At 37.1% G+C, this 15,870-nt stretch overlaps 1 protein-coding gene across 2 annotated transcripts in view; it reads right to left on the reverse strand.

Annotated features, from left to right (window-relative positions):
* Nucleotides 1-15,629, reverse strand: part of TBC1D15 (TBC1 domain family member 15) — a 56,860-nt gene extending 41,231 nt beyond the window's left edge. The window contains exons 1-3 of one of the 2 annotated variants that reach the window (XM_081129467.1): nucleotides 15,546-15,629; nucleotides 1,486-1,584; nucleotides 986-1,060 (exon numbers count right to left, since the gene is read on the reverse strand). In XM_081129467.1, the coding sequence (XP_080985593.1) occupies nucleotides 986-1,060; nucleotides 1,486-1,584; nucleotides 15,546-15,575 (204 nt within the window). In that variant the 5' untranslated portion in view covers nucleotides 15,576-15,629. The remainder of the gene's footprint in view (nucleotides 1-985; nucleotides 1,061-1,485; nucleotides 1,585-15,545) is intronic. The other variant, XM_081129468.1, reaches the window with a different exon arrangement.
* Nucleotides 15,630-15,870: the final 241 nt, after the last annotated feature.

A 15,870-nucleotide genomic window follows, 5' to 3' on the forward strand; every position in this document is an offset into this window, starting at 1 on the left:
ACAAAAACTTGTACATGAATGTTCATAGCAGCATTATTTATATTAGCCTAAAAGTAAAAACAACCCAACTGTCTATCAAATAATGAATAAACAAAATGTGGGATATCCATAAATGCAGTATTATTCAGGTGGAAAAAAGAAAACGAGAGATACTATAATATAGATGAACTTTGAAACATTATGCTAAATGAAAGAAGTCAGTCACAAAAGACCACACATTGTATGATTCCATATAGATGAAATGTCCATAGTAGGCAAAGTCAGAGACAAAGTAGATTAGTGGTTGCCAGGGACTGGAAAAAGAGGGGATTGGAGAGTGACTGTTAGTTTCTTTTTTGGGACTGATGAAAATGTTCTAAAATTAAGATATTGGTGATGGTTGCACAAAACTGTAAATATACTAAAACCAATGAATTATACACTTTAAAAGAGTGTTATGGGCCCGGCCAGGCGTGGCTCAGTGGTTGATCAGACCTAGGATCCAGGAGATTTTGGTCTGATTTCCGGTCAGGGCACAGGCCCGGGGTTGCGGGCTCGATCCCCAGCAGGGAGCATGCAGGAGGCAGCCGATCAATGATGACTCTGTCACCATTGATGCCTCTCTCTCTCCCTCCCTCCCTCCCCCTTCCTCTTTCTGAAATCAAAAAAGATATATATGTATTTTAAAAAGTTTTATAGTATATGAATTATATCTCAATAAAGCTGTTATTTTTTTAAATGTCATAACTTTTTTTTTTTTAATGTCTTTATTGATTTCAGAGAGAGGAAGGGGGAGGGAGAGATAGAAACATCAATGATGAGAGAGGGTCATTGATCGGCAGCCTCCTGCATACCCCCTGTTGGGGATCGAGCCTGCAACCCAGGCATGTGCCCTGATCAGGAATCAAACTGCGACCTCCTGGATCCTAGGTCGATGCTCAACCACTGAGCCATGCCAGCCAGGCTGGCATAACTTTCTTGAGTCATATATTTTTTCCTTAAATACCTTTCCAGCATAGAGAATACTAGAAGAATCTAATGCATCATCCAATGGTCTCCAATCCACTATCACTTCAGCATCCTAGAGGGGGGGAAAATTAAGAATTATATTTACTATTCAACAGTATCTTAAATTCTTAGTCACCTATTAATTCCCTAAACCCAAAATGAAATTTTAACCTCTTAAATATTAGCACTTTAAATATGTAATATCATATGTAAACTACTGTTAGACAACCAATGTTATGTAGATTTCAAAACTCTGCCTACATTTTATTATAAAAAAATGTATTACTGCAACTTTTACATATGTTTTTAAGTATCCCATGCCATTTTACTGACTTATCTAAAGTATTTTATTTCTAACATCATTTCATGTTAAATTTATAACCACTGTTCAATTACATAATTTTATCTTACACACAAAATTCAAACTTGCTGATAATACCCCAAAGATGAGCTACTACATGAACAATTATTTTAACAAATCATTTACTGGAAACATACCTTTTCTAAAACACGTAATATTCCTGAAATCAAGCTGTCTTGATCATTGGTCTTTCCAGAAGATGAGTGAATATAGACTCCTTCCTGTTCATATATAATCTGAAACAGCAAAAATAAGATTAATCACACCATTTTATTCAATACTATTCCAACATCAGTTTAAAAAAATTGAGATTTTGCTATAATGCCTGAACCAAGTTTCTGATTATTTCATATATAAATGTATTATTTTTAAAATAGCACTCAGACTTAAGAGCACGTCAAAGAAAAATAAACTGGAAGCTTGCTTTGTTATGCATCAAAGTGTTGAGTTTAGTGATTATCACAATCTTCTCCATAAACAAAGATATTAGGGTAATTGCTGTGTCTCAATATGCAAATTTCACTTAAATATATTTTTAACAAATGCTAAGCAAAATATTGGATTCGAACTGAAAATGGACCTGAAAATATTCAAGAATAAGAACAGATGAAATACACTGAGGAATCAATGCTTTCTAACTATTCTCATAATAGCACATTTTTTACTATAATATCATTTTGGTGTGTTTTTATAGCACAGTAGCATGGAAATTTAAGAAATAACGAATTTTAAATAGGAATGATGAGGAATTCTAGGGATGACTAGTTTAAACTAGTTTAAGATTACAAATATTTATTGAGTGCTTCTATATGTAAAAGCATGTAAAAAGGCCACAGGTATATGAATACGATTAAAACATGGTCCCAAAGTTAAGCCTTATCTTCTATAGGAATGATGTTATAAATTAAGATTCCATTCCCGGGACCCATTTGAACGAAAAAATTTTTTTCATTATGAAAATAAGTACAAGAGAAATAAAATAGTCACTTCTAGACCTAAGTAGTTTTGATATATGTAAGTTTGGAATAGAGTGTACTTTCTATTTATATAGACCTTTTATTAATATAATCACATCACTATTCAGAATAGCATGGAGCTCAACAATGCAGGACAAGCACCACCAGAGCCCATCACCATCACCAACTAGCTGATAAATATAAATTGGCATGTATTCTCCTGTTTTTAGCTAACATTTATGGAACATTCATGACCAGGAACCCCACAAGTTATAGCTCAATTTTTACAAACAACCCTAAACCATAGGTTCAATAACTATATCCTACTGTATCATTAGGATGAAGAGCCCATTTGTGTAAATAAAAAAACTGACATGGGTGTTAAAAAATTTGTCTAAGGTCAATGACACAAATAGTAAAGGGTGGTTAAGAAGCGGTGTAGAGATTGAAACCTAGGCAGTCTGACACCAGAAAAATTATTTTAGCAACTGCACTACAAAGCTCCTGCATTTTACTGCTCTCCTGTGTTACGTTAGTCACTTCTGATATGGGCTCATATCATGTCGGAAAAGATTCTTCTAGTAATCAAGATCACCAGTGAAGTTCTGAACTCAATAAAGTAGTTATTAAGCAACAGACTAGCATTAAGCAAAAGGCAAAAATTGAAGTGTGGTGGTAGACAATTCTATTGTTTGTATAGCGATGAAAATTTATTTAATGTATACAGATTGACACACATGTACAAAGATATGCACAAGATTATTCACAATAGATTACTTATTATTTATAATGTCAGGGGAGGGGGGAGGAAAGGAAGGAGGAAAGGGAAGGTATGAATCTAAATGTCCACAGTGAGAGAAATGATCAGCTATACCCTGGGATATTCATTCTATGGGGAATGCTATTTAGAAGTTAAGAAAGAATGAGGGAGATTAAATGGACAAACATGCATACAGGAAGAAAATGTCAATTATATATAGTATGATGACATATTTTTTAAAAGTTTTATGTATCTGTAAAATACATAAAACAAGTTATGGAAAGATACACTTTAAGATTTAAACTGTCAACAGAAATTACTTCTGGAAGAGAGAGTGGGATGGGGAAAGGTTGAAAGTGTAACTAGAACTTTTTATGTTAATGCCTCTAACTTTTCTAATATTTCAAAGTTAAAAGTTATATGTTGCTTTAGTAATTAAAAAATAACTGAAATGAGTAAAGTGAAAAAAGGGAATTCCAAAAGCATAAACTGTAACCTTTCCAGACTTCTGTGTATGAATTCATAAAACAGGACAGTTATACCTGGAGCCACAAAATGGACTTAAGAAAAAGTTATGGAAAAGAAATCCCTTAAAATCTCAAGCTTTAGTGATAAATAGATCAGAGACATTTCCAGAAACTACACTTCAGCATAGTTGAAGTGAGTCTAATACACTCAGGTATTACAATAACCAAGAACTTCATAGTTCTCATTGAAAAGGGGGTACTCACTTGCCAAGAAAAGCTTGGTATCATTAACAACACAAGCTAAGGTTCTGCAATACTATTAACACTAAAGAGAGTCTGGAAGCTTAATGAAGTGAACCCTAAACAATCTAATGCAACACTTTACCTAAGTGAAGCACATTATGCAACTCTTTCTTTCCCATACATATGTTAGTCAAGTGTTGCCTATTTGCAATGCCCATGACTATGCCAAGTGTAGTGGCGATGACTATGGCCAGGGAGGTTCACTCTAGATCCAGACAATCTGAAGAAAAGCCATGGAGCCGAAGGATGATGAGACATTTCCTTTATTCAGCTGACAGCAGGGTTGACATACAGAGAAACAAACTGTCTTCCTGGTGGCGGCCAGCCAGGCATACATGGGGACACACAGCACCCCGGAGGACAAACCACCCATGGGGAACAAAACCGTACCTCTGAAAGTCCCAGGCCAGTCTTATAAGAAGCAGGACAATAGTGGCTCTCAGCCAACAATGGGTCAGACATTAGTCAACTAACATGACATCTGTTATGACTATGCTACATCATGTTTACAAAACTGGGCCTTCACCGGGTGAAGGTGGCAAGAAATCCTAAGTGTTTTCACTTTCTCTACACTATTCTATTTTTCATTTAAGAAAAAGTTGAGTTTCCTACGTAATCCAACTGGGAAAATATCTAAAAAGTATTAAAGTACCGGGGATCTTACGAAAAAGTCTCCCTGAGTTGAGGAAACAGCTGGAAACTGGGGAGGGTAAGACAGAGTTCACAGGACAATACAAGAAATGAGAGAAGTGCTCGGAGAGAGAACTCAAGAGGTCTGTAGAGGTCACTCAGTGTTCAGCAAGTGCATATGTTACCAGTAAACTACCTAAGGAAAGGGGAAAAGCCACCTGAAGTTATTAGAAGAAACAACCTGCAGGCTCATACAGAGCTGTTCCCACCAGAGTGGGAAACCTCATAATTCACAGGGCACTGGGTACAGCACTCAGAATAGTCTTGCCTCAGCACTGTGGCAAAATTAGTTCCACATTAAATGCTGTGCTGATACCATCTAGCAAGTTTAAAAGCAAGACCCAAAAGTATCAAATTGTTTCCACATAACTTAAGTGCTTTCTAGGATAAAACTCAAGAATATTTTATAGGAATCCAAAGATATCTAGCACCCATGATAAAGTGCACAATATCTGACATCTGGTAAAAAAAATTTAACAAGCATGCTAACAGAGAAATATAACCCATAATGAGATAATAAAGAAAATCAACCAATAAAATAAGATCCAAAATGACACAAATAATAGAATAGCAAAGGACATTAAAACATTATTACAACTGAATCCCATATATTCAAGACACTAGAGAAAAGTTAGAGCACACTAAGAGAAGACATCAAAAATACTACAAAGACCCAACTAAACTTCTAGAGATGAACACTACAATGTCTCAAATGAAAAATACACTGAGTGGGATAATGGCATATTAGACACTGCAGAAGAATAATGAACTTGAAGTTACAGCAATAAAACTATACAAAACATAAAGAGGGGGGTAAACGACTGAGAAAAAATGAACAGAGCATCAGTGAGCTGCAGAATAACGTCAAGTGATCTAGTATACATATAATTGAAGTACCTGAAGGAGATGATGGAGAGGAGAAAGAAAAATCTTTTATAGAAAAACAATTGCAGAAATTTTTCCAAATTTGATGAAGACGATAAACCCACAGATCTAAACAGCCCAATAAATTCCAAAGTGCAAGAATCACAAAGAAAACTATATAAAGGCACATCCTAATCAAATTGTGCAAAATCAGTAACACAAAGAAAATCTTAAAACCAGTCTGAGGAAAAAACATTAAGTATAATGACTATAGCAGATTTCTTTTTAGAAACAATGAAGACTAGAAGACAATGGAGCAACATATTTAAACCACTTTATTAAGATATGAATGACATATAAGAAGTTATACATATTTAATATATATAACTTGGTAACTATGGGGATAAGTATATACCTGTGAACCACCACCATCAAGCCATAAACCTGCAAAACCTCCAAAAGTCTCCTCCCACCTCCTTGGAGCAACATCTTTAAAGTAACTAAGAGAAAATCACTGTTAACCTACAATTCTATACCTAGAGAAAATATCTTTCAAAAAAGAAGGTAAAATAAAGACTTTTTTAGACATATAAAAGCTAAAAAAATTCATCAACATCAGACCTACACTACAAAAATGTTAAAAGAAGTCTTTCAGGAAGAATAAATTAAACTAGAAGGAAATCCGGATTTACAAACAGAAATGAAAGCCACCCAAAATGGTAACTATGTGCATAAATATATTTCATTTCTTGTTAACCAAATCTCTTTGTTTAAAAAACATAAACAGATAAATGTATGGATATGTTTGTTTGGTGAGGTTTGTAACACATACAAAAGTAAAATGACAAAAATAGCACAAAAGCCAGGAGAAAAGAAATGGAAGTATATTGGTCTAAATTCTTGTACTTCATGTGAAGTAGTATAACTCTTGAAGATAAATGTGCTAAGATATATATACTATAAGTCCTAAAGCAATCACTAAAATAACAGTCATAGCTAATACCTCAACAAAAAACAAACAAACATGGAATAATTCTGAAAAAGAAAGCTAGAATGGCTATATTAACAACAAACAAAAGTAAATTTCAGAGCAAAGGAATATAACCAACCCAGCTGGCATGGCTCAGTGGCTGAGCATTGACCTATGATCCAGGAGATCAAGGTTCGATTCCCAGTCAGGGCATATGCCCAGGTTTCGGGCTCAATCCCCAGTTGGGGGTGGGCAGGAGGCAGCTGATCAATGACTCTCATCATTGATGTTTCTCTCTCCCCCCTCTCCTTTCCTCTCTCTGAAATCAATAAAAAAAAATTTTTAAATACTATTTAAATATATATATGTATATATAACCAGATACAAAGATAATTTCATAATGATAAAAAGGTTAATGCATCAGGATGAACTAATAATCCTAAACGTTTATGCACCTAATCACAGACCTTCAAAAAATATAAAGCACAAACTGATAGAACTGCAAGAAGGAAAAGACAAGTCCACAATTATAGTCAGAGATTTTATTACCTTCTACCATAACTGATAAAATAGACAATCAGCAATATAAAAAAATTTGAATAACACTATCAACCAACTTGACCTAAGTGGCACTTAGAGAACATGCCACACAACCACTGCAAAATACACTTTCTGTCAAGTGTACACAAAACATTTACCAAGACAGATCATACTTTGGGCCATAAAACAAAATTTAGTAAATTTAAAAGAATTCAATATATTCTGTGACCACAGTGGAATTAACTTATAGATCGGTAATAGAAATATCTTTGGAACATTCTCATTCACCTGGAAATTCAAAACACACTTCTAAATAACCCCAGCGTCAAAGAATAAATCAAAAGGGAAATTAGAAAGTATTTGAACTGAATGAAATTGCAAACACATCAAAATTAGTGCAGTGCCACCAACGCGATGCTTAGTAGGAAATATACAGCACTGTGTTTATTAGAAAAGAAAAAAAGGCCTCAAATTAATAACATCAGCTTCTACCTTAAGAAACTAGAAAAAATATATATTAAACCCAAAGTAAGCTGAAAAGAAAGATCAGAGTAGAAAGCAATAAAATAGAAGAAAAAACAGGAGGGGGGTGGGGTCAATGAAACCAAAAGCTAGTTCTTTGAGAAAACTGGTAAAATTCTAGCCAGATTTATAAGGAAAAAACAAGAAATACAAATTACCATTATTAGGAATTAGATCATTAACATCACTACAGATTTACACATGTAAAAAAGACACTAAGAAAAATTATAAACAATTTAGATTAATAAATCTGGCAACTTAGACAAAACAAATAAGAGACACAGCTACTCAAGCTCACTCAAGATGAAAAAGATAACCTGAGTAGTACATTATCAATTAAGGAAATTGTCATTAAATTTAATTTGTCATTAAAGCCTTCCCACAAAGAAAATTCCTGGCAGATGGTTTTACTGATGAGTTTTGCCAAATATTTAAGATATAAGTAATACAGCCCTAGTTGGTTTGGCTCAGTGGTTAGACTGTCAGCCTGTGGACTGAAGGGTCCCAGGTTCCATTCTGGCCAAGGGTACGTACCTCAGTTGCAGGCTCATCCCTGGTGAGGGCATGTGCGGGAGGCAACCAATTGATGTGTCTCTCTCACACCAATGTCTGTCTCCTTCTCTCTCCCTCCTACTCTCTCTGAAAAGCAATAGAAAAAATACCTTCAGTGAGGATTAAAAAATAAATAAATAAAGCAACAATGAGAAGTCTTTCAAAAAAAAAAAAAAAATACAAATCCTACATAAACTCTTCCAGAAAACTGAAGAGGAGGAATACTTCCCAACTTATTCTATGAGGCCAACTTATCCTAAGACCAAACTCAGGCAAAAACATTGTAAAAAAATAAAGCTATAGACCAGTATCTCATGAACCAAGATGCAAAAATTTTAAACAAAAGTGTAGCAAACTGAATCCAACAATAGGTAAACAGAAAAATACTTCATGACCAAACGGGACTTACCCCACTTGGGGCTGGTTTAATAGCCAAAAATCAATCACTGTAATTCAACATTGTGGAAAATTTTTAAACAAAAACCATATGATCATTTCAAAAAAAAGCATTAGACAAAATCCAACATCCATTTCTGACAAAAACTCTCAGCAAATTAAGAATAGAAGAAAATTTCCTCAGTTATATAAAAAGCACCTATGAAACACTACAGCTGACATATACTTAAAAAGACTGAATGCTTTCTCCTAAGGATCAGGAACAAGGTAAGTATGTTCACTCTTATCACTTCTATTCAATGCTGTACTTGAGGTTTTAGGTCCTGCAATAAAAATAAATAAATAAAAGGCATCTAGATTGGAAAGGAGGAAATAAAACAACTTATTGGCAGATGACATGATTGTCTATGCAGAAAAATTCAATGAAATCTACATAAAAATTACTATAACTAAATGACTTTATTTAGCAAAGAGCCAAGACTCAGGAGCAATAAACAAAAATCAATTACATTTTTATATATACCAATGAACAAAGTAGAATTTTTAAATACAGCATTTAAATATCAAAAATAAAGCCCAGCTGGGCGTGGCTCAGCAGCTCAGCGTTGACCTAGGATCCAGGGTTCGATTCCCAGTCAGGGCACATGCCCGGGGGTTGTGGGCTCGATCCCCAGTCGGGGGCGTGCAGGAGGCAGCCCGATCAATGACTCTCTCTTCATTGATGTTTCTCTCTCTCTCCCTCTCCTTTCCTCTCTCTGAAATCAATAAAGATTTATTTTAAAAAATAAATATCAAAAATATGAAATACTCAGGTATAATAAATCTGACAGATGTGCAAGACCTCTAAATTGAAAATTATAAAACATCTGAGAAAAATGACAGACAACCTAAATTAAGTAAGAAACACACCATTTTCATGGCTCAGAAGAATCAGTAATGGTCAAGATGTCTATTCTCTCCAAATTGATCTCTAGATTAACTGCAATGCCCATCAAAATTCCAGCAGGCTCTTTTGGAGATAGTAATGAAAGCTGAATCTAAAACTTGCATAGATATTCAAATGACGTAGAATAACCAAATCAGCCTTGAAAAAGAGTAATGGTGGAGCACTAACATACCTGACTATAAGACTCAGTATAAATCTATATAGTAATCAATAAAGTGTGGTATTAAAGAGAAACATTGATAGTACAGAATAAAGAGTTTAGAAGCATGCCCAGCCAGGCATGGCTGAGCAGTTAGGCATCAACCTAGGATCCAGGAGACCACAGTTTGATTCCCAGTCAGGGCACATGCCCAGGTTGCAGGCTCGATCCCGTTGGGGGCGTGCAGGAAGCAGCTGATCAATGACTACTCTCTCATCATTGATGTTTCTATCTCTCTCTCTCTCCCTCTTCCTTCCTCTCTTTGAAATCAATAAAGATATATAAAATATATATTTCCTTCCATAATAAAGTAAAAATGAAAAGGCTGCATTATAATTTTTCATCTAGTCCCAGCAGCTATGTCCCTTCAAAGGAAAGACTTAACATTTGAATTATTTCTCAAAAAGTCATATTTTTTATTAATTCATATATTGAAGTAACTTGTTAAAATTACAAACCACAGTACTGTGTCAAGACTGAGGTCTGTGTTTAACCAGTCTTGTATCCAAAGAAAGCATACGGAGTACTAAAACATTTGTTAAACTAAAGAATGCCACAAAAATAAAAACAACATACTCATATTGTATCCTGTACCAACAAGGTACTACCATTTTACAAGATCTACTCTAGGAAAAGAAATAGTCTCTGAGAAAATGTACTAAGTACCAAGAATATCCTTTATCTTTCTCAAGTACAAAGGTTTCACAACACTATAAGCACATCTAAGAGAAACTGGAAAGGGCTAAATTTAAGCTACAAAGTAAATTCTTAATAAGAATGCTACCAAAACAAATTCTAAGAAAAAATAACTGATTTCCCATTTGTTTCAAGGTATTTTCAACAGAACCAAATTCTAATACAACCACAGTAAAAACACAGACCTAGAGTGAAATGAACGTGAACTAAAATATAGGGCTTTTTAACTCCAAAACAAGAGTGCTATTATTAGTGAGCCCATCTCTCTCACTCTAGGTTCCCCCTCATTTTCTCTACCTTCTAGTTGGTTCCTCTCCACTGAATATCTACTATGTGTCAGAATCTTTGCTGAATGTAGGAGAAACATTGCAGGCCCTGCCCTCATGATGTCTATAGGTCTTCAGAATACAAATATTCAGAATAAAAATATTTAGCCTATAGGCCTTCAGAATACAAATATTCACTAAAAATACACCAACTTGCCCTAACCGGTTTGCTCAGTAGTTAGAGGGTGAGCCTGAAAACTCAAGGGTATGTGGTTTGATTCTGGTCAAAGGCACATATCTTGGTTGCAAGCTCAAACCCCAGCCCCAGTCAGTGCTGGTGTGGGAGGCAACCAATCAGTGTGAGGCACATCGATGTTTCTCTCTCTTTCTCTCTCCCTGTCTCTCTCCCCCCTTCTCTCCCTTACACTCTCTCTGAAAAGCAATAGGAAAACTATTCTTAGGTGAGAATTTAACAAACTAAATAAATACACCAACTTCAAGGACTTCAAATTCACATTCCATTTCTTATTTAGACATGGTAATGGGGTGGTTGTTAGTGAATGTGTTCCTTCTGAAGAACTGAAGTGTATAAGCTCCAAGGTAAAAGGCTATTTGTTGTATCCCCAATGCCTAATATTGACTGGAACAAACTAGATGCTTAATAAATATTTGTTTAAAAATGAAATAAACTACAACCATCAAAGGCATTAGGTATAAGGACAAAACCTATCTCAAGGTATCTCCTTTCTCACCACCTTCTCTGTAAATTCAACTAATTCAACTCTGTTCACCTGTTAGAAAAGAAGCAGAATGGCCTTTACAGACATGTCCCCATGTCTCCCCTTAGTCACAAGAGGATGTCACTCCTTCCCTGTTTGGTTGACTGAAAACATATGGTTCTACACATACATAGCAACAAAGAATAGTTGAACTCCCAAAAATCAGGGTTTATTTTCAAACTCAAATCCACTTTCAAAAGCTCAGCTAAGCCCGGCCGGGCATGGCTCAGTGGTTGATCATTGACCTAGGATCCAGGAGATTGTGGTTCGATTCCTGGTCAGGGCACATGCCTGGGTTGTGGGCTCAATCCCCGGGTGGGGGGCATACAGGAGGCAGCCGATCAAGGACTCTTCTCATCACTGATGTTTCTCTCTCTCCCTCTCTGAAATCAATAAAGATATATTAAAAAAAAAAAAAAAGAAAGAAATCTACAGAAGACTTTATACTGTGGTCTAATCTTCAGAAACTACTTTTTTGGGTTTTTGCTTTTGGTTTTATTTTACCATAGGTCCTATAATTCTTATAATTGATCAGGTTTCCCTCTTTACTTTGGCTGCTAGAAAACTTACAGCCAAACTAGAGCCCACTAAAGCATACAGTTTAATTAATAGTTGTACTTCAGTTCCATCTACCTTCCCTACCTTTATTTACTTTCCTTTTGCCTTTTTTCCTCTACTTTATTTTACATAACTATGTTACTTTTATGTTTGTGAATAGCCTTAATCAGTACGGGAGACAACTGATCAATGGTTCTCTCTTGCACTGATGTTTCTCTTCCTCTCCCCTGCCCCGCCCTAAGAAAATAAAAAATAAAATAAATAAAAATTAGGCCTGGCCAACGTGGCTCAGAAGTTGAGTATCAACTTAGGATCCAGGAGATCAAGGTTCTATTCCTGGTCAGGGGACATGCCCCGGTTGCAGGGTCAATCCCCAGAGGGGGGCGTGCATCATTGATGTTTCTATCTCTCCCCCTCTCCCTTCTCTCTGAAATCAATAAAGACATATTTTTTAAAATAATAAAATAAAAATTACAAAAAAGAGACAGCCTACTCGCCAAGTACCTCCCCTAATGCCTACAATTAAGCCAAATGTTAAGATTTTTCCCTGAGTTATCAAACTATCACATTATTTTTTTTTTAAATGAAATTCACAAGCATACTAAAACCATATTTTTTAAAATATTTTATTTTTTATTTTTTTTTAACATATCTTTATTGATTTCAGAGAGAGGAAAGGAGATGGAGAGAGAGAGATGGAAACATCAATGATGAGAGTCATTGATTGGCTGCAGCCCGCAACCCAGGCATGTGCCCTGACTAGGAATCAATCCATAATCTCCTGGTTCATAGTTTGATGCTCAACCACTGAGCCACGCCAGCCGGGCTATATCTTATTTAATCCTCCTAACAATCCCATAAAGTAGGTACTATTATCATCCCTATATTACAGATTAGACTGAAGAAGAGAGGTCAAATAATTTGACTGAAGTAACTAGTAAGTGTGAAATTAGTTTTTGAAACTAGCAAGGCTCTAGAGTCAAGCTCTTAACCTTACACTGCTTCTCCATATGACAGAGATTAACTTCCTGCTTCCATCACTTCCTCCATTTAACGTTCAAAGCAAGCAAAGTAGACTCATTAGAAAAGTTACTCTACATCCTAGATCTCAACACTGAGAGATTCTAATTCAGTAGAGTGGGGTTGTGGCCCAGAATCTGTTTTTTAAAGGTACCACATGTGATTCTTGTGAACACTGGTTAACATCCCCTGCCCTAGGTTTCTAAAATAGACAGGGCTTAGCTGAGCCTTTCTGGGAGGATGGTTGGAGGAGGAGAAATATATAGTGGCACACACACAATCTCTCATAAATAAATAAAATATATATATTTTTTATATATATACAATTTCACCCCCAACTCCCCTTTTCCAAAGACAGACTGGGAAGTAGAGAAGCATAAGATAAAAGCCAGAAAGGTAATGTGGGTTTTTATGCCTTAAGTACTATTTTAATGGTGACAGCAACAAAAGATACTTTGTTTTTTAAAGCAAGAGACAATCAGATTTGTGCATTAGAAAAATAACTGCAGTGGTAGTGTAAAGAGGTGACTGTGGGCAAAGAGACTGCAGATAAGAAAAAAATCTGCCAAGAACTCAAAACTACAGCAAACTAAAAGCCTGAGTGAACTAAGCATTGAGAATGAAGAGGATGCAGCAAATTTAAGAAAAATCATTAAGGTAAAACTTCTAGAATTTGTTTTTTTTGTTTGTGTGGGGCTTTTCTGCTAGAGAAGATTAATTGGGCAAGCAAAGAGAAAAGTACACTGAAAGAAAAATTTCAAGGGGGTGGCTCGAGAGCTGCCTAGGACTTGATTATTGATTAAACATTGTTATAGAAATGGACATCTCCAAGTTTGTTTTACATGCACCCAGGTGATGCATGCCACAAAACTGTATCTGAACTTACAGAGAGAATAAGAAGTGGGTTTTGTGGGTCATAATAGTATTATCTGGGAGAGGAGCAGCTTTTGGCATGAAAACATAGTTTAGATGAAGTGATGGGAATGGGTGTGAATTTGCAATGGTGAAAATAAGAGAGGTGACAGAGTAATGAAATAAAAGACTAATTTTAAGAAGTCAGATTACAAAAGTGGCTGGGAGGAAAGGGTGAAAAAAGTCTGACATTTCACAGCTGTCTCAACATCTCAAGGGTTCTTTCAAAATCAATCCACACCGGAAAGAGGAAGTGTAGTTCAAAAGCCAATGATCCCTTCTTGGAAAGCCTCAGACTCAATCAGTCCAGATGGAAAATCAAAGAGGATTACCTTCACATATAGAGTGGGGTAAAAGGTTTACAGTTGTGAGTACATGAAGCAGTTTATTCCTGTATTACTATTTGTTAATTATTGTATTATTTTCCTTACGAACAACTATAAACCTACTTTTGCCCCATCCTGTATGTAGTGAGTGAGTCAAGTAGAAGATCAGCACCCACCCTGAAGATAAAAACTGACAAGACAACCAAAGAACGTGAATAATCCAAAATCGATGACTAACCTATTACTTATAATAGCCAGTATGCATTAAGTATGTAATCTTTTAAATGCTTTTATTATTTCGTGTAATCCTAACGGCTCCAATACAAGAATGAATGACTGGCATCACTTCCATTTCTGAGATAAACAACATGAAGGACAGAGAAGTCATGCTTGCTCAATTTCCCAAGGTCACATTTCAGAATAAAGGCAAAACCAAGTCCATATATGTTATTCGGCGGCCTCGTCTAGTAATCCATACACCAAACTACAAATGCTGCCGAATAATTCAAAATGGGATGGGAGGGCAGCATAGGGAAAAATAAGTGAACCTCAAGGTACAGAGGAAGCTATCTACAACACGTCAATAGTCCGTAGTGTGGGATGAGTCATCACTAGACTCAACTGTTTACGAAATACTCCCGCAATAGGAAATGCTGCCGGGGCATGTCGTGATAGTCCTAAAATAACAAGCTAATCTTAAGAAGTCAGGTGCGCTTTCGGAATGTGAATTGGCACTACACAATGACGTCTCCTCCGTACCCAATCCTTGTTCCTAACGAACTAAGCGGGGATCACTGACCTCCCTCCTTAAGAAAGCACCAAAGATGCTTTCAGGGTAACATCACAGAAACGTCCAGGAGATAAACACCTTCACTAACGCCTTCCCAGACAAGCGTGGGATGGTGTAAGTATCCCGCTCCCTCAATGGAAACATGCCCTTCTGCTCGCAACCACCAACCAACTCAGCAGGCTGGTCAAATGGATCCAATGCACTCTTTTCTTCTACGCTCAACTGCCACACAGCACGTTTTCAGCTCCTCTCTAAGGGCCTTCGCCAGAGGAAAGCAGAGGAAGGCGGGGCAAATTAGATTAAGGCCTGGAAGAGAGAAAGCCGCAGGAATAACAAGAGCGAACAAACAACTAAAAAAGCGGGCCAGAAAAAGGAAAGGAACTGGGCAACCACCTGCCTCCAAAGGAAAAGTAATACAAATAAAAGCCCCCGCCCCGGGGCAGAGCAAACCACAACAGTGCCGAGGCCTAGCTGGCCTTGGAGCAGGAACCAGGTGTCTGATTCCGCGACTGAGCCGGCATTCTCGAGAAAACAGCTGACACCGCCAAGTCCTCCTCTCCTACGCCCGCCACAGGCTGTTCCTGGTACAGAAAGGCCCTCGCATCCCTCCCCGGCCGGCCGCCAAGCAGCAAAAGCATCCCACATCCCAGAAAAACGCGAGGAGCTCCCCGTGGCCGTTACTTACCTTCCCGCTCACTACACCCGCCGCCGCCATGTTTTTGCGCGTGCCTGTGATGACGTAGCAGCGCCTCACATGTCTCGGACTCACAACAACATCCGGCAAAAAACTAGGCTGATATCCGGCCGGGTAAGGGGGAGGGGAAGTAGCGGGAACGGCGCGGAGGGGGGCGGGCCGCGGGAGGAGCCGCCTGACGCATGCGTGCTGAGTAGGGCTCCGGCAGGGTGGAGTCTCTGGTGCGTACTGCGCATGTGCCAGTGTGTTTTTTTGTAAGAGGGACGCTAAGCGGAAGTGGTTTTGCGTTGAGGTTTGCGGAGGAGTGAGACTAAGC

The sequence above is a fragment of the Miniopterus schreibersii genome (assembly GCF_964146895.1).
Source record: "Miniopterus schreibersii genome assembly, chromosome: 2".
Taxonomy (NCBI): Eukaryota; Metazoa; Chordata; class Mammalia; order Chiroptera; family Miniopteridae; genus Miniopterus; species Miniopterus schreibersii.